The following is a 20,154-nucleotide window of genomic DNA, read 5'->3' as shown; positions in this document are numbered from 1 at the left end:
TTACAGAACTAGATGATTAACGGTGGGTACTCCAAGCCAGGGTCAAAACAGGATAGACAGGCAAACAATGGCACAAACAAGGCAAACCAGACAGATAGCATGTACAAGACACACAGAGGAGCAGGACAACCACCCCAACTAGACTTAGTCCCAGAGCCCCTATATATACACTTGCCAGCCGATAGGTCTCAGGTACACCTCCTCAAGCCAAGATGATCCTATTTGGGCTTAAGGGTGAAAGGAGGCACAGCTACAAGACCCGGAGTCCGGAGACCAGATCAAGACCCGGAATGCGGGCTCTGGACCGGACCATAACACTCTGAGTCTGAGCTGAGTGGACAGTTGCAAGGCTGCTGGACCAGAAGGCATCCCAGGGCGAGTACTCAGGATGTGCACAGCACAACTGGCAGGCATGTTTACTGATATTTTTAATCTTTCCCTCTCTCAGTGTAGACTGCTCTCGTGCTTTAAATTATCCACCATTGTCCCTGTACCAAAAAAGACCAAGGTAATATGCCTAAACAACTGCCGTCCTGTCGCACTCACCTCAATAATAAGGAAACGCTTTGAGAGGCTGGTCAAGGAGTACATCTGCAGCATGCTACCACCTAAACTGGACCCCCTACAATTTGCCTACCGACACAGCTGATCGACAGATGACACGATAGCCACTGTTCTAGAGAAGAAGGATGCTTATGTAGAATGCTGTTTTTGGTCTACAGTTGAACATTCAACACCATCGTTCCATCCAGGCTCGACAAGAAGCTCAGAGACCTCAGTCTTGACCCTGCCTTGTACAGCTGGATCCTGGGCTTCCTGTTGGATTGCCGGCAAGTGGTAAGGGTGGATTCCCTCACCTCCACCCCTCTGACTCTCAATCCAGGAGCCACTCAGGGCTGTGTACTAAGCCCCCTCCTTTACTCCCTGTATACCCATGACTGTGTCGCCACCCATAGCTCTAATCTGCTAATTAAATTTGCCGATGACACTACATTGATTGGCCTTATCTTAAAACAATAATAAGATGGCCTACAGGGAAGAAGTCATCTCTTTGACACAGTGTCAAGAAAACAACCTCTCCCTCAATGTCAAAACAACAAAGGAGCTGGTTGGGGATTACAGGAGGAATGGAGAAGGGCTAACCCCTATTGACATCAATGGATCTGGGGTTGAGAGGGTAAACAGCTTCAAGTTCCTCAGCATCCATATCACCAAGGAGCTCATGTGATCTGTCCACACCAGCTGTGTGGTGAAAAACGCACAACAGTGTCTCTTTCACCTCAGATGGTAAAGGAAGTTTGATATGGGCCCCCAAATCCTAACAACCTTCTACTAGGGACACAATTGAGAGCATCCTGACTGGCTGCATCACTGCCTGTTATGGGAACTGTACCTCCCTCAATCGCAGGACTCTGCATAGTGTCGTGTGGACAGCCCAGCGCATCTGTAGTTGTGAACTTCTCACAATTCAGGACATTTACAAGGACAGGTGTGTAAATAGGGTCCATAGGATCACTGGGGACATGAGACACCCCAACTGTGGTGATATGACATGTACGAACGTGATTGGAGAGAGTTCTGAGCATGCGCAGGAATGATAGAAGGATTGAGAAACATGGTATTGTAAAAGCATGGTGGTTGTTATTAAATAAAAGTTCTATTTCTTCCAGAAGATGCTTTTCTTTATGAGTAACCCACAGTATGTATGAATATAAAGAACACAACATTGTGTCAGAAGTCGGTCTGGAAGAATAATACGTTTCCTAAAATGGGAGAATTGAAGATAATTTTCTGAAAAAAGAGTTTGAACTGTCTTTGTGTTTGCTAACCGTTTTACAAATGGAAGGTTTGCATCAACACTTCAATTGTCTGGGAACTGGCGAAAATTTAAGCAACTTTTTGAATTGTATTTATCGGCGATCGATGCGGATCGAAAACTGGAAAAAATGAAAGCTGCACTTCTACTCCACATAATAGGTGACGACACAATTGAGGTATATGATCACTTATTTTTGAAAATGGAGATAATCTAAAGCTAAAATCGATAATGGACAAATTTGAAGCGTTTTGTTTACCGAAGTGTAATGTGATAGATTTTTTACATGTACGCAGAGAGCTGGTGAAATTATTGATCAATATGTTACTGAGTTGAGACACTGGAATAAAACATGTGAGTTTGGAGAACTAACAGACTGTCTCATTAAAGACAGAATTGTTTGTGGCATTCTGGATAATGGTCTGAGAGAAAGACTGATAAGAGAACAAGCCTTAGACTTGGATCACGGTTTGATCCTCTGCAAAGCTTCGGAAACTGTGATGTCACAGGCTAAAGAACTTTTCATTGAGAACTGCAACATAGACGCTGTGAGGAAGTGCAAACATATTAGAAAAAATAATAAAATGACAACAAAATCGACAGAGAGCAAGACGTCATCTGAGAGAAAAAAGCTATGTGATCGCTGTGGGCAGCAGCATCAGCCAAAACAGTGTCCAGCGTATGGGAAAATGTGCAACAACTGTGGTAAGAGTAATCATTTTCACGCTGTTGCAGAATTAGAAAGAAAATAAAACAGGTAAATGCAGTGCTCGGAAATGAACTTCAGAAGTGTTATATAGATGTGCTTTGTGAAAACAAACAAAGTAAGAATGACTGGACTGTGCCATTGCAAGTGAACCAAAACAATATTCTGTTTAAACTTGATACTGGAGCACAAGTAAATGTTCTTGCAGAATCTGAGTCTAATGCATTAAAGCCAAGACCAAAGTTACATCAGACAAATATAAAAATGACTGGGTATTCAGGTGCAGACATTCCAGTTAAAGGAACATGTGTGGCAAAAGTATCACACAAAATATTCTGCACACACTTTCATTTGTGGTGATGCCAAGGAATGTACAGTCAATACTGGGTTTATCTGCCTGTGAGAGACAGAATTTGGTGAAAAGAGTCTTCGTCCTGGACAGTGACACAGAGTCAGAATACAGTGACTTGATGAAAGAGTATGAGGACTTGTTCAAAGGGCTTGGTTGTCTTCCAGGAGAGTGCATGATTAAAGTTGACAACACAGTGCCACCTGTAGTACATCCATGTAGAAAAAGTGCCTTTTGCATTTTGTCATCAACTGAAAGCAGAGATTGACAGAATGGAATGGCCAGGAGTCACAAAAAAATTGATGAACTGACTGAATGGGTCAAATTGCTTGTCATTGTTGATAAGAAAAATGGAAAACTGAGGATTTGCTTAGATCCAAGAGACTTGAATCGAGCCACTAAAAGAGAGCATTTCAAATTGCTTATTCATGAAGAAATTGTGTCACAGTTTGCTAATGCAAAGAACTTTAGTAAATTAGATGCATCCTCTGGATTCTGGCAACTCAAATTAGATGAACCGAGTTTAAAGTTGTGTACCTTTAACACTCCTTTTGCCAGATATTGTTTTCTTCAGCTTCCGTTTGGAATTGCATCAGCTCCTGAAGTGTACCATAAAACCATTCACATGCTATATGAGCACATTGAGGGCGTGGATACTTCCATGGACAATATTATTGTTTGGGGATCATCTAAACAAGAGCGTGATACCAGATTCAGACAAGTCTTCGAGGCAACACGCAAGGCAAACCTGAAGTTGAATAAAGACAAATGTCAGGTAGGAGTGACTGAACTTACCTTTGTGGGTGATATCATCAGCAAAGAGGGTGTGCGTCCTGATCCATTGGAGGTTTCTGCTATTGAGAACATGCCAAGACCGCAATGTAAAAAGGATGTTCAAAGGTTCATGGGAATGGTCAACTACATGGGAAGATTCATACCCAATCTTTCCGAACAGCTTGCTCCATTGAGGCAGCTAATGGAGAAAAAAAACCAAATGGAGTTGGAATCATGAACAGGAGAAGGCATGGAAAAATCTCAAGAAAGTGCTCACTAAAGAACCTGTGTTGAAATTCTATGATGCTGAGAGACCCATCAAAATCTCATGTGATGCATCTCAAGCAAGCTTAGGGGCAGTATTAATTCAGAAACATGATAAGGAATGGCTACCAGTGGCATATGCATCTTGTGCATTATCCGATCCAGAAACAAGGTATGCCTAAATTGAAAAAGAATTGCTCAGCATTATGTTTGCTTGCAAGAGATTTTCTCAGTTTGTGTCAAGGCAATCTATTAATGTTGAAACTGATCATAAGCCTCTGATTGCATTGTTTCACAAACCCTTAAGTGACTGTCCTTTGCGAATTCAGTAAATGATGATCAAATTGCAAAGATATGCTTTGGATATGTCATATACACCTGAAAAATTCATTTACGTGGCTGACACACATTCCAGAGCTGTGGATCCAACAACAAAAGACAGTTACAGGGACACTGTTGATGTTCTTCAGGCATTTGTTGATATGATTATAGAGACTGTACCTGGTGCTCCCAAAAAGTTGGAACTGCTGCATCTTGAGACAGAGAAGGACAAAATTCTCAGTCAGATAATACAAGTGGTGATGGACAGATGGCCAGATAATAAGCATGACTGTACCTCAGAAGTACTGGAATATTGGAACCACAGATCACAACTTTCTGTTGTGGATGGGATATTGTACCAAGGTAGCAGAATTGTGATTCCTAAAAGTCTCAGAAAAGAAATGCCTGGGAAAATTCATGAAGGCCACATAGGTATTGAAAAATGTAAGAGAGGACGCGAGAAGTGATGTGTTAGCCCAGGATGAATCAAGAAATTGCAGAATTGGTGTCTTCTTGTCAAATAAGCCTTAAATACCAACCTAGCAACCCTAAGGAGCCCCTTCATCCACATCCTAGTCCTCAGAGACCTTATCAGAAGGTAGGCATTGATCTTCTTGTAACTGACAACAAAGATTATCTATTAATAACAGATTACTACTCATTGTATCCCGAAGTGTGTGGTTTGAGCAGAACAACAGCAGAGAATGTAATTACATGCATGAAATCAGTTTTTTCCAGACATGGTGTACCTGATGAAGTTTTCACAATGGTCTACAAATCAATGGTGAATGCAAGGGACATTTTGCTCATGAATGGAGCTTTGTTCATACAACATCTAATCCATTTTCCTTCAGTCCAATGGATTAGTTGAGAAGTCGGTAGGAATTATCAAGAAACTGATGCACAAAGCAAAATATAGTGGAGGTGATTTTTATAAAGCTTCATTAGCCTATAGTAGTACTCCACTTGAATGTGGATTTTCACCTGCTCAGCTCTTGATGGGATGCCGTTTGAGATCCAATCTGCCAATAGATGAGAGCCTTCTGAGAACAGAGGGAGGTGAACACGTGAAAAGACAGAAAGATGAACACAAAGCAAAGCAGAAAACATACTTTGACAGATGTTCTTGTCCATTATCTAAACTGTACCAAGAAGATGAAGTAAGGATACAAGACAAAATGAACACATGGACGCAGAAAGCTACAGTACTTGAAGTATAACCCAGATCATACATGGTCCAAACAGAAGAAGGAGCAGTGTTAAGAAGAAATTGCAAAGACCTCAAGATAGAGCCAGCTTTGGAGTTTCAGTTAACTGATGCAGACCAGATGAAACATGGAGATAACAACGAAACACAAGAACAGTATGAACCACTTAGAAGTCTACTCGTGTTCGTAAACCTCCAGAGATACTGATAGAGATATGTTAAATTATGCATTTGCTCTGGTCAATGTTGCTAATTGTTTTTCTTTTTAAGGAAAGGAAGATGTGGTGATATGACGTGTAAGAATGTGATTGGAGTGAGTTCTGAGCATGCGCAGGAATTATAGAAAGATTGAGAAAACATGGTATTGTAAAAACATGGTGGTTGTTGTTAAATGAAAGTTCTATTTCTTCCAGAAGATGTTTTTCTTTATTAGTAACCCATGGTACATATGAATATAAAGAACACAACACCAACCACAATCTGTTCCAGCTGTTACCATCCGGGAAACAGTACCGCAGTTATCAACAGGTAATGGGACAGCTTCTTGCACTAGGCCATCAGACTGATTAACTCATGCTGATTTGAGTGTATTCTATGTTACATTGACTTTTCTATTCATTATAAATTACTATGATTGCACATTTAGATGGAGACGTAATGTAAAGATTTTTACTCCTCATGTATGTGAAGGATATAAGAAATGAAGTCAATTTAATTCAATCTGGAACAAATTGTGACGGTCTGAGCTCAGCAGGTCATACAGAGGGGTTTGCTCTGTCTAATGAGCATCCCAGTCTGTGTTCTATCTCTTCATCAGTCCAGTCTCTGACTTGAATAAAATTTTCATCATGTTCAATTTGAGGAGGAGTTAGGGTATTATCCCATATTCCTGCCTTATTATTAAGAGTCATAATATTGATCAGTATTTGCCAATGGAAACCAGGATGTTGATCAGTTTATAATATCGGGTGGCGTTCTGTCAAGAGCTCTGAGTTGGACAACTGCTAAATAATAATTATTTCTAAAATAGTACTTTTGGTATTACATATTGCACACCAGCACCAACTATGATGGTATTAGGCTTGTTGACTGCAAAGTTATGAATTCAAACAAAGAATTTAATGAAAGATTTAAATAGCCACGAGTGCTCGAGATTATACTGTAACAACCCAATCTTCAAATACGAGTTTACTTCCCAATTTATTCTCCATGGTGATTTTAGCTGCCAATACACACTATTCAAGTGGTGGATCCTCCTCCTTACCAAGAAGATTTTCAGTGATACACTTTTAAAGCCAAATAACATTCTGAAAACTGAGAGGATTTCTATCTTAAACATTTCCAAATTACAAACTATTTCTAAAACATAAAGCATTTCTAACACACACAGAACAAAGGATTTCCAAAACACAAGACAAATAAACTGTCAGGTGTAGAAACGGAACCCAGAGAAATAGATTCTAGTTTCCCCCAGGTTTCTTCCATATTTCTTGAAGTTTCTTATTCCACTCGTAATAAGCCTGAACTGCTCTATACCATTTATTTATACCATTTATTTTCTGCTTGGGTGACTTTACATATCAGGTACCCTTTAACATAAAAGGTCTAAAAGCATCTTGAGGACATAGATCTCAGCTATCTACCACTAATATTATGAAACTAACTTCCTTGAGTACATAAAACTTCCAACTATAAACACATCAATTATTTGATATGCTAAATATATTACCCATCTTGTCTGCAAGTTTCCTAGAATTAAGTAACTTAGATTCAGCTTGTCTGTTTTGAAACAAGCCAAATTAAACAATTTTAAATTACATTAAATTAAAATCAAATTTTAAAAATTAAAAACATGGCTTATACTGCATCTTCGAGCAGTAATAAACCAGTTGTTGTGAACTATATTTGACCTCTCACAGAGTATCTGTGCCATAAACACAGATCTGTTTGCAAAACTTTTAGATAGTTTGTTTTCTACTTGAAGCTGATTACTGCTTTTCATTTATATTTTAACAAGTGAAGACTGTTTACTCCCAGAAGTTAAATAAAGTAATATTAGTTGGAAGTTTACTTATAGCTGTTTGATCTTACAAGTGGCAGTTGCTCTGTTTAGAAAATTAAGTTAGTACACATGCAAGAAGTGAATATCCATTACATTAGAAAGCTGAGCTTGGCATAAAAACAAGGCCCCCTGGCCCAGGACTGCAAATACCCATAACAATGTTGTATTGGTTTGATAATATTGTTTGAAGTAAAAAAAATGTATGTTCTTAATTAAATATTAGAACAATAACATTTTAAGTATTAGGAAGATAAAGTGTTATAAGTATACTAATAACTTTATTTTGAGGATGTCTTAAGAAGGACAATGTATCATCTTTACATTTAGTAATGCTGTAATCCAAATAAATTAGCATATTTAAATAATAATTTAGCAATAATACTTTCACTCTGCAATTTACAACAAGACTGCCATTTTTAATCCTGAGCACCATGCTGCACAAACTAAACAGAAACCTTCTTATCTTTTTCCCAATCAAGAACTAGGTATGAACTGCCTAAAATGTTAACCGCACGGCATTCTGGGCACTGTGGTTTTCAGGCACACTTTTGTCGTGAACGCTGAACGATTTCAAGTATTTGGGGACTACATTGCCCGGCATGCACCGGCAGTCGCACGCATGCGTTCCGTCTTCGCATAGGCTGAAGGGAACAATAGGGACAAGACTCCGTCAGCTGAGCTGTAGTTCGACTTGTGTGCGGGATTTTGGCTTTTTTTTTGTGTTTATTTTAAAGCAAGAATTCTATCTAGAGTTGAGGTAACTAATAGTAGTGGAGTGACATTGCGACTGATAATTTGATCTGCATTCCCCCAGTCTATTATTTTTTTCCTTTCTAGAATTTTCCATCGGCGGCTGCTGGGAAAATTTCGGAGTGTGTGCGCGTCGCCACTTTTCCTGTGACCGGTTCTGTGAGCTTTCTTCACCAACCTGCCAGCTTGGGGATAAGGGGGTCAAAGAACCAGCGTCTTCTACGCTCGTTCTTTTTTCTCTCTCTCTCTCTCCGCTGCATGTGCGTACGGTACAGAATGTAGTAAGTCACACGAAACGTTTGAGCGGGCGCCTGTTTGCATGGAGCAGGCGGCGCGATGAACGGACGCGCGTCTCCGCGCTGTGGCTGTGCGACTCGCGGCTCTACTGCAGCAGGCGGAGGGATACACGGCTCCCCTCCCTCCCTCCCCGTCATTACATCCTTGCCACCGAAAATAACTCGGCACGACGGGCTTCCCCGGCTAAAATGAGGCTTGGGGAAAATATTTAGAGGTGGATAGGATGCATTTTAAATATTTTTCTCCCAGTGTTGATTTTATGCCGGTGCACTAGCGACCGTTTGGCGGCAGGATACAAGAATCAATAGGGTTTCTGCTATTAACTACAGCAAATTTAATTTTGGAATAAATACAGCGTTTTAATTACGTGATAGTAAGTTGTTTGTGACTTTAATGGCTTCGAGAGGTTGGTAAAACCTGCATTGCAGCGAGCTCAAGGTGGTGGTTTTCGTGTAAACCTAACTTGCCAAATGATCTGTGATTGACAGACAGTTGATTTGCCCAATGGATAATCCAATGGCTGGGTCGGAATTCCGAAGTAGCCAGTCAGTACGTGGGAGGCGGGACCTCAAATAGTAAGTTAGGCTGAGGGAAAAACGGTTGCAAAAGGGAGTGTAAAGTCGCTGGCTAAAGAAAGATGGAAGAAAAATCGTCGTAATGTGTTCAAATTTTCATATTTTATGCACATTGTTTTTTTTCGTTTGGCTGATCATAATAATTAAATTTGCTACCAGTACCTGACAGGTACTGCACTAATTCAGAAAATTGAAAAAAATATATTTTTGATTTGTTTGGTAATATCTAACCAATAAATAGTAGATAACTATTTTAAGAATCGATGGTTACAATATAGTAATGTGTTTATTATGATAATTGTTGTTTCGCAATGTGTTTGATTTAAAAAAATAAGCCACAAGAGACTGCAACTGCAGATGTTGTAATCTGGAGGTTAAAAAAATAACAAATAGCTGGAGAAGTTTCAGTCGATTAGCATCTGTAGAAGCAAAGGAATAGCTGATGTTTTGGGTAGGAATATTGTATGTGCTTTTGAAAATGATGCTACTTCAACTAGGAAACAATGTCAGTTCCACTTCAGCAACACACATCATTTGGAAATTGCAATGCAGACTGCAGTACAATTCAGTGGTTTTGTAAGTAGCATTGAAAACGCTCTTTGGGATCAACAGATTCAAATGTTCAGTACAGTACTTCTGTGCTCAAGATTTTTACATGAGTTTGTAGCACTTTTTAATAGCAGTTGCAATTTCATCTGTCTCAAGAGCAAATAAACGTTATAAATGAAGAACATGGTTGTAATTATTTGAAATCTTTATTGGCAGAAGTATAGTAACTTTGGGAATGGTGACAGATAGTGAAACACTTACCAAATAAGAAAGTTAACAGAACACAGAAATAGTATTGGTAAATGTGAAACATAGATTTCAGCAAGTTGCGTTTGATTAACTTCAGTGAATCTCTGATGTAGTATAGAATAGACAAAAAAAATTGCTTGCCTATTTTGTATTTAATTGAGGGAAGAAAGTGGTTTATAGCAAAATTCCTGCATAATACTTATAACCAAGATATCAGTCCAGATCTTGATTCAAGGTTTGAAGGAGAGTTCACTGTTCTTTGTAACAGTAATGCCAATTGCTACTCTTTCTTAGGAGTTTGAGCATATTTATCCATTCTGGCCCAGATGCGACTTCAGACTACCTTTGTATTTAAACTGCTTCAGAAAGGGCCTACGTAGTCACATAATTCAAGAGCAGTAGACATTGGCAATAAATTATGATCCTGTCAGAGACACCTACATCTTAATTAAATATTTACAATTGCAATTTTATTTTTAATCTCAGTTGCACTTATGACCAGTTTTACTTTTGATTTGTTGTATTATGATATTTGTTAGCTTGGTTTTTCCACTTCAAAGCTTGGAGGTTATGGTTATGCCTGTTTGACTTTGTTCATAGATCTCTAAGGGAGAGGAACTCCAATTATCAAGGACACAAAACAGGAGGAAGGAAAAAGTAAGTTTTTAAATAACTTTTAAAAACATGAGCATTGCTAATAAGCTTTAATTTTTGTGCAGAACAAGCAAAAACACCTGTAGAATATATTGTCCATTGTGATTGTTCACTTTTCTTTAATTCTGCAGTGATGTTCGTGTTAGATGTTGATAATAACTTTGACCTTGTAGCTGTTGTGATATTTTATACAATATACTGTCTAAAAATGCAATGTTCCAAATTTGGATCTAAACACTTAACCTGCCCCTTGTCTTTTATTTACGAGTTTTAACTTGAATGTCTGATAGCTGTAAATTACTTCGCATTAATATTTAAGCCTATTGCCTGCATATTTCTATAGCAGCAAAATATGAATGATCTATTTTCTCTAAGTAACAAAACTGGTAGTGTGCTGGGAGTTTTTTCCCTGTTTGAGTTTTATTTTTATTTAGCATTGGCTTGTAACCTAAAACAGCTTCTTAGGTACATCATTAGTTTGAAACATTTGAATGGAGCATTAATTTAAAAATTTCAATAAATCAGTTATATAAGCTTTTGTGCTAATTTTTGTCCTACTAATTCTGTAATCTCAGTGGAAATTAGATTAAAATTGCAGTAGTTTTCAAATACCATTCTAAGCCTATTTTAGCGATTATCATTATTATGTTTGCATGTAACTTGAAGGTTTATCTATTTTTATATGGTTACATTTTAATTCATTTTTGGGATGCTCTCAATACTGTTAGGATACCTTGAGTCAAGGTAGTCCAGAATGACATTAGGAAAGAGGTTTCATAATTTGTTACAGTGTATATTGATTTAAAAAAAAAGTCTGAATGGTGTTTGCCTTGGAGGGGAATCTGCAGGTGGCGATGTTGCAGTGTGCTTGCTGTTCTTGTCCTTCAGTAGATAAGGATATGGATTGAGGATAGCGCTCGAATAGCTTAAGTGAGCAGCTGCAATCTTTTGTAGATGATCTGCTGTGTGACCTTGGTGTGTTGGTGGTGGAAGGGCTGCTTTATCCTGAATGGTATAGAGTTGTTTGAGTGTTGTACAAATAAGTGCAGACATTCTGAAGTTCTGCTGATTTGTGCTTTATAGACGTTTAGAGGTTTAAAGAATGAATTACGCAGCATCAGCTTTTCACCTTCTTGTAGCTAACATTATTTTGTAGTTAGTTCAAATAAATTTCTCTTTAGTGGTAACATCTCAGGATATTGATGGAAACAGTGAATGCCATTGCATGCCAAGGGAAATGGTTTGCATCTTTTTTGAGCATATGATTAGTTTAAGCAGCTTTGTTTTATGTTTAGTTTTCTGGGTGGAATATAGCTGAACAAATGGAGCAAAGTGAAAAGAATTTAGTAAGTAAGCTAATGCTACAAGCAATTAATTCGATTGCATCTCTGCAGTGTTGGCACAAGAAGTTATGGTGGTGGACAATTAACCAACCATTTTCTAAGGAGTTATGAATGGACTTGAACATTTTGCAATCATCAGCAAAGTTCCTTTCTGCTTTTGACCTTTATGATGGCAGAAGATCAATATCTTCTAAGGAAACTGTTAACCCCTACACTGATGATATTGTGTTGAGATGATTGAGATGATCAACAACTGTGATCCATTTTCCTTGTACAAGATTTGATTCCAAATGCTTGATTTCCCCCTGATGGGGCTTGATTTCTTGTCAAGAATAGAGCAGACAGATTTAGTGTGCATGGATTTGGGATTGCTCTCTTGGTATTTATTGGTTAGTTAATAGAATTGGGTCCTTCTCACGTTGGCAAGCTATATCTAGTAGGATACTGATGGATTGGTGGTTTGGGCCCCAATTATTTCCTCAATTTGAATGAGGGTAATAATCTTCTATTTTTATAGTCTTTTCCCTACAGAAAAAATAATAGCTTTTCTAACTATTTACTGTGCCTGCACATTAGAATTTTGCATCATACAACTAAATGCCCAGGTCACTCTGCAATCCCTTGCCATGTAATAGATACTATGCAGCTTCTGTTCCAGTGCCAGAATGGACGTTTTGATATTTCCCCCTCACCCGTACTCCATTTGATAGATCTTTGTAATTCATTTATACTACTTTGTTCTCGACATAAGTTGCTTTCCAACCTTTTGTCTTTGGGTCATCATTTAATTTAGCGCCCATACATGGCTGATGCATGTTTTTGATCTGAAATATTGACAGATCCTTCCCTTCTATGCTGCTTGACTGCTGAGTTCCTTTAGTTAATTGCTGCTTCAGTTTCCAGATCTGCTGTCTGACATATCCAAATCTTTTGGTGCAGTCTTTCATGAATGTACATTTTGAGAAGCAGAGACCTAGTAACCTCCATGCCTCGTATTACTTCAGAACAATTCAATAAATTGGTCAGACGTGACTTCACATTTACAAAACAATGTTAACTTTGATCTCCTTGTATTTTGTAAGTATACTGCTATAATTTCAATAATAGCTTCCAGCATTTTCCCAATACAGGTTGAGCACCCCTTATCCGAAAACTTCCGAAATCCGAATTTTTTTGTGGTTTCTGCGCACCACAGACAGTTCTGAGAAGTGACCTCACATACCCTGAGTGGGCCCCTGTTGGCACCAGTTTGTTTTCAGCAGTCATCATAGCCAGACCTTCGTGTATTACTCACAGTGATTACCATGTGTTTTGCGCTTATTCTCTGCTCTGTGCTGTGAAGATATTGTTGAAAATGTCAAAGCGGTCTACAGTTGCCCCTGTGGGTAACAGTGAAAAGAAAAAGAGGAAGCATTTATGTTTATCTATTACGCAGAAAGTCAAGTTGTTGGAAAAACTTGATAGCGGTGTAAGTGTGAAACATCTGACAGAGGAATATGGTGTTGGAACGACCACCATCTATGACCTGAAGAAACAGAAAGACAAACTGTTAAAGTTTTATGCTGAAAGTAATGAACAGAAGTTAATGGAAAATAGAAAAACACTGCATAAAGCGAAAAATGAAGATCTTGATCGTGTATTGAAAGAGTGGATTCTTCAGCGTCAAAGTGAACATATGCCACTTAACAGTATGCTGATCATGAAACAAGCAAAGATCTATCACAACAAACTGAAAATTGAAGGTAATTGTGAATATTCAGCAGGCTGGTTGCAGAAATTTAAGAAAAGGCATGGCATTAAATTTTTAAAGGTTTGTGGTGATAAAGCATCAGCTGATCAAGAAGCAGCAGAGAAGTTAATTGATGAGTTTGGCAAGATCGTTGCTGAAGACGATTTAACGCTTGAACAAGCCAACACTGCTGATGAGACATCATTGTCTGGGAATGATGGCGATACCAAACAGCCACTGACTGTTCACCTGGGCAGCCGAGGTAGTGCTTACCTTTCTGATGGTTCAATGTACACATTATTGTTTCATGCACAAAATTATTAAAAGTTTCTATAAAACTACCTTCAAGGTATATGAATAAGCTGTATAAGTAATGTAAATGGATTTTGTGTTGAGCTTGGGTCCCATGCCCAAGCCAGCTCATTATTTAGATGCAAATATCCCAAAATCTGAAGAAATCTGAAATGCTTCCAGCCTCAAGCATTTTGGATAAGGAGTGCTCAACCTGTTATAAGTGTTCTGGATTACACTGAATTTGATGATGTAGTGGACAGTGAAGAGGATTGTCTTAAGATTACAATGGGAGCTAGATCAACTGGTAAAATGAGCTAAAGAATGGCATTTGGAATTTAACTTGGACAAGTGAAAGGAATTGCACTTTAGCAAATCAAACAAGGAAAGCATTTATACAGTAAATGATAATAATGGTAGACTATTGTAGATCAGGAAATCCTAGAGGTACAGGTATATTGTTTCCTGAATTGTAGAATGCAGAGGGATGACTGGCAGAGGTATATAAAATCAGGAAAGGGAATAGATTAAGTTAATGGGCACATTTACTTTCCCAAAGTAAGGAAGTCTAAAACTAGAGTGCATACATTTAAGGTAAAGAAGGAAAAGATTTAAAAATGACGAGGTATAACTACATCCATGCAGAGGTGGTATGTATAGAAAGGATTGTTAGTAGAAGCTGTAGAGGTCGGTACAAGATATTTAGACAGGTATATGGATAGGAAAGTTTTAGAGGGATAAGACCCAAAGACAAACAAATGAGACTAGCTCAGGTAGGTAACTTAGTGTGGATGAGTTAGACTCAAGGGCTTTTTTCCAAGCTGTATAACTAAGCTAAATGATCTATGGATTCTTCTTTTCTGTCTTCCTAGCTTTTGAATGATAGATAGATTCCAATCCAATGAAGTTTTCTGAAGTTGCAGGGAATTTGAAAAAAATTAAGTTCAGAGGGATTGAGTTTGGGGAGGAGGTTTTAAAAACAAAGGAAAAGAAAATATGCATGGGTAGTGCATTAAATGACCAATAGCCATTTGGCAGGATAAATTTTTTTTAATAATAGATTGGCTTAATCAAGTTGGAAAGGGTAGTTGCAAGAACAAATTCATAAAATGCATTTTGAATAATTTCCAAGACAGATGTGAAACCACTCTGCTCATGGTTAAGGAAGAGGTTTTTGTAAAATAAAATCAATAAAAGATTCCTGAAGAAATATCAATTTTGCATGATAGCCTTTTGTATTCAGTTCGAGAGTGAAGTTTTTTTAAACACTTTTTTTAAAAAAATAAGTAGAATTACAATGGAGTAGGGATAGAAGTACTTAAGTTGTCTGGATTGATAGTCAAGTAGGAAAGCTGGATTAAAAGGAGACATTTACAGAGGTACAGTCGCAAGAGAAAGTTTGTAAACTCTTGGCAATTGCCTGGTTTTCAGTATTATAAAATGTGGTCTGATCTTCATTTAAGTCACAATAGACAAACACAATCTACCCAAACTAATAACACACAAATAATTGTACTTTTCATGTATTTATTGAACACATTAAGTCATTCAGACCAGGCTGGAAAAAGTATGTAAACCCTTGTATTTAATAATTGGTGGAATCTTCTTTAGCCACCCAACACTTTCTCTAGCTGTTGATCAGATTTGCACAATGGAGAGGAGGAATTTTAGATAATTTCTCCATACAAGATTGATCCAGTTCATCAATGTTTGGGATACAGGTATCCCCCGCTTTACAAAAGTTTGCTTTACACTACTTTGCTTTTACAAAAGACCTACGTTAGTATCTGTTTTCACTAACCAAAAGAGATCCGAAGAGGATTTTCACTTTTACGAAAAAAGGCGCCTGTTTAAAACTTGTTTACCCTGAGAAAGCCTTGTGCGGGCATGCGTGTATGTGCCGATTTTTTTTTTTCTCTCTCTACAAATCAGTTTTGGCTAAACCTTCCCAATTCTGGTAAGTGAAACTACACTACATACATTTTCTATTTTATATAGGCTGTATTCATCATATCATTCCTGCTTTTACTAAATGTTAGTGTTAGGTTTTATGTGATATTTGGTATGATTTGGTAGGTTATTTTTTGGGTATGGGAACGCTCAAAAAATTTTCCCATATATTTAATGGTTATTGCTTCTTTATGCCATTTCGGCTTACAAAAGGTTTCATAGGAACGAACGTTCTACTTTCAGATAGCAGGGGAAGCCTGTATCTTATATAATCAGCCCTCTTCAGGACTTTCCACAGCATCTCAATTGGGTTAAGGTCTAGACTCCAAAACATAATTTAAAAAAAACCCATTCTGTTATAGATTTACTCGTGTTTCAGATCGTTGTCTTGCTGCATCTTCCAACTTCTATTGAGCTTCGGGTGCTAGGATACTCTTGAGATACAGATATCCCTCGCTTTTTGAAAGTTGGCTTTACGCCACTTCGCTTTTACAAAAGACCTACTTGCTTTCGCTGACCGAAAGAAATCCGATGAGTATTTTCGCTTTTACGAGAAAAGGTGAAAAATGAAAATAGTGTCCAGTGTTTGAGTTGCAGCGAGAGTGGTACTGCCAAGCTCCTTCCCCAGGAACTAAGCATCAAGCTGACATAGCTTTGAACTGTCTCTGTGAGCATCTGTGCTTTATCTTGATATATTTTGTGCATCGGATGTATCGGAAAAGCCTAAGATAGCTTGGAAGGGTGTTACGCTTAGCGTAAAACTGGATGTAATTAAGCGTTTTGATCGTGGTGAATGAAATAAAGACATTGTGCGTGCTTTGAACTTGTCTGCGTCCACCACTCGTAATTTTTACACAGAAAGAATCTTAAAGCTGCTGATGTTACTATTGGTTCTGCTAGTAGCAAAGTGGGCTCTTTTAGTCGACATCCAGTAATGGATAAAATGGAAAGTCTATTGCTTGAGTGGATTGATGGGTGTACAAAGCGTGGTCTTCCATTATCTTATACTTGAGGAGAAATCAGTCAGTCTTTTTAATAAGCTGAAACAGAAAGCAGTGGATGATGGTGATGGAAGTGTTGCGAAAGTGGAATTTAAAGGTTATGGGTGGTTTCGGTTTTTGAGGTGAGGGCAGCTTTATTGCTTAAAGGTTACTGGAGAGAGTGCTTCAGCTGATAGTGAAGCTGCCAAAAAGTTCCCAGAAGAACACCACCACCCCTCAACCTTCCAGTGTGCTCGCTGTATTCTGGATTCTGGTAAGTAAAACTACACTGTACATAATATTATTTCTACTTTATATTGGCTGTACTTATCATATCATTCTTGTTTTCTATATAAATTAATGGCAATTGCTTCTTCGCTTTACACCATTTCAGCTTACAAAAGGTTTCATAGGTACACTGTACTTTCAGATAGCGAGGGAAATCTGTACCATTTTTGTTCAGTGGCTTTCTTATAGTGGGTACATGAACAGAGACTAGCAAGTTTTAGAGATTTCTGCAGTTCTTTTGCTGTTCCCCTTGGGTTCTTTTTCACCTCCTTAAGCATTGTATATTATGCTCGTGGTGTGATCTTTGCGGTACACCCACTCCCAGGGAGAGTAGTAACAGTATTGAATTTATCCCATTTGAGATAGTTCCTGTTACTGCTGACTGATGAACACTGCGGTATTTAAAAATGCTTCTGTAGGCTTTTCCAGCTATATGCATCTTTTCAATTCTTCTAAAGTCTTCTGAAAGTTATTTTGATCAAGGTATGGGGCACATAAACAGATCTTCCTTGAGGAGAGCAGACTGTCAGTAACCTGACTTTGCATGTCTTTTTTTTATATATAGGGTAGGGCACCTCTACAGCTCATACCTCCAATCTTATCTCATTGATTTGAACACCTGACTCTCCAAATAGCTTTTGAGGAAGGCATTACCCTAGAGGTTCATGTACTCTTCTGAACCTGGACTGTGAGTGTTTAAAAGGTGTAATCAGTATTGATGAGTACAGTTATTTGTGTGTTACTAGTTTAGGCGATTGTGTTTGTCTATTATTGTGATTTAGATGAAGACGAGGCCACACTTTGTGAGTAATTAATGCTGAAAACCAGGCAATTGCAAAGGGTTCACAAACCTTGCGGCTGTAAATCACAGCGTATCATAAAATAAGTGTATCTCTGTAAGGAGGAATGTATCAAGCAAAGATGTTAAATATGAAGAGGAGTAGGTAGGCTGGTGGTTGGTATTGTGCTGAAAGAAATATTTTCAAGGAGGCAGAAGTTAGTTATAGGTTATATTATTACCTATAATATCAAAATAGGTAAATTCAGAATCCAGAGCAGAAGAAATGTAATAAAGAAAAGCAAATAAAATGTGGGCAAACTGGTAAATGATATAAAAACAGACATAAGAGTTTCTTTTAAGTATATTAAAGGAAACTACTATGCAAGTAGAATTGCACTATAGAATGGGGAAGAATAATGGGGAAAAGGAAATGGCTGAAAAATTGAACAGAATTTACAGCTGAGTGTAAAGTACGATATTCTGCAAACTTCTCACTACAAATGAATGATGGCTGGATGATATTAAATTATACATTCATATTGGACAAACTAGGGGCTAAAGCCTGATGGTTCAGATTGCCTGCATCCTATCATCTTAATAAAAAGTGGCGACATTAGTTTGATCCTCTAAAAGCCCTCACTTTGGTGATATGCTAGAGAAAAAATTAACATTGTGATGCCCTTTTCAAAAAGAAAGGGAGTTAAAATGTTTGTATAAGTGAATTATCACTTTCACTGTGGCTTCCAGAAAGTGAACTTATGCTTCAGTTTTGAAGTGTTTGAGGAAGTCTAGAATGGATAGAGGAAGCAAATTGTGTTTGAACTTCCAGAGGATATTTGATAAGATAAAGTACTGGCATGGATTAACAATTGATGGGAAGTAGTGAATAGCAGTAAATAGGTTATTTTCAGATTGGCATCCTGTGAATAGTTAGGCTTTGGAAAGTATCGAAAGGTTGAAACTCCCTAACCTGACACCTGACTGCTGGTAAACCACAGAAAATTCACATTGCAAAATACTGTCTCTGATTGCCTTTTGCTGAGTATTAGAGTGTTCTTTTTAAGTATAAATGCTCCCTGGTCCTGGAAGGGTTCTGAGAACTATTTGTAATGAAAATTTCTGTTAAATTGGAATTGCTCTTGGCTGAAATCACAGCTACAGAATAGTGCAGATGTTAGTTAATTTTAGATTCTGGTTAGGTCTATACTACAGATTTAAAACATGATCTATCACAGAATGCTGGCTAGAGGTTTTTAAGCTTGGGTTAATTTAAGGGATACCCGACATTTCCATATGAATTAATTTGGCCTTTTCCAGACCTTCTCTCTACTTATTCTTGTTCAGGTATGGAGTTCCGGAGTTTTTTGACACTATCATATACTTATAAATTGTTATTATTTCCGATGTTAGTTTAGTTTAGGTTTTTTTTTCTCTATATATATATTTTTAATATATTTTCAATTTTTTTTTTTGACGATTATTTTTGTTTTTTTTTCATATATAACTATATAGACTTGATTGATGTACTTTTTTTGTCGATGTTTAATAGGATATTGTTATCTTATTACTAATGCAATTTCAAGTCTATTGTATTCATAACCTATTCATTATGATATGTTTTTTTATATATATATATATGAAACTCAATAAAAAGATTGAAAAAGAAAAAGAAAGAATTTAAGGGAAACCACCCAGTTTGCAAATAATAAAGAAATAGATTGGAAGGAGTAAAGAAATATGATTTATGTAGAGGCATTGAATAGTTGGGCAAGTATAGTCTTAAAAAAAGCTGGTAAATGGATTATAATAGTTTTTCTTTTAGAAAGAAGAAACAATGTTAAGTAGAGAAAACATGCAAAAAGGGGTTTGAGGGTACTTGTGCATGAATATGATCTAGCCTGCTAATGCAGCAAGTATTCAAGGCCAAAAGAATGTTTGGTCAAAACATTGATCAAAGGAGTATTGGGGCAGGGAAGTTTTGCATTAGTTGTAGAAGGGGCTAGTGAGAGCACATCCTGAGTGCTGTGAGCAACTTGGGTTTTTCTATTTAAGGAGAATCAGAATAAAGTTTAATTAATATAACAGGCATATGTTAAATTTGTAAGTTTAGTGGTGGCAGTACAATATAATTCATGACAATATAGAAAAAAAAGAGTAAATCAATTACAGTGGCATGAAAAAGTTTGGGCACCCTGGTCAAAATTTCTGTTACTGTGAAT

The 20,154-nt window shown here is 37.5% G+C and overlaps 1 protein-coding gene across 12 annotated transcripts in view; it reads left to right on the top strand.

The window, feature by feature from the left end:
- The first annotated feature begins 8,111 nt into the window (after positions 1-8,111).
- The window catches only part of LOC132395887 (general transcription factor II-I-like), a 154,337-nt gene continuing 142,294 nt past the window's right edge, over positions 8,112-20,154 (top strand). For 2 of the 12 annotated variants that reach the window (XM_059973027.1, XM_059973032.1), the window contains exons 1-3: positions 8,121-8,256; positions 8,337-8,509; positions 10,520-10,576. Coding sequence is in view for 3 of the 12 variants with exons in the window: in XM_059973022.1 (XP_059829005.1) it covers positions 13,271-13,907 (637 nt within the window). In the remaining 9 variants the exon portion in view is untranslated. Of the gene's footprint in view, positions 8,257-8,336; positions 8,531-8,576; positions 8,761-9,236; positions 9,291-10,519; positions 10,577-13,046; positions 13,908-20,154 lie in introns of those variants that run through there. The other 10 variants (XM_059973028.1, XM_059973033.1, XM_059973026.1 and 7 more) reach the window with 8 other exon arrangements.

Source organism: Hypanus sabinus, chromosome 6, assembly GCF_030144855.1.
Source record: "Hypanus sabinus isolate sHypSab1 chromosome 6, sHypSab1.hap1, whole genome shotgun sequence".
Classification (NCBI taxonomy): Eukaryota; Metazoa; Chordata; class Chondrichthyes; order Myliobatiformes; family Dasyatidae; genus Hypanus; species Hypanus sabinus.
The sequence above is the reverse complement of the archived record's forward strand: the minus strand, read 5'-3'. Positions and strand labels throughout refer to the sequence as shown.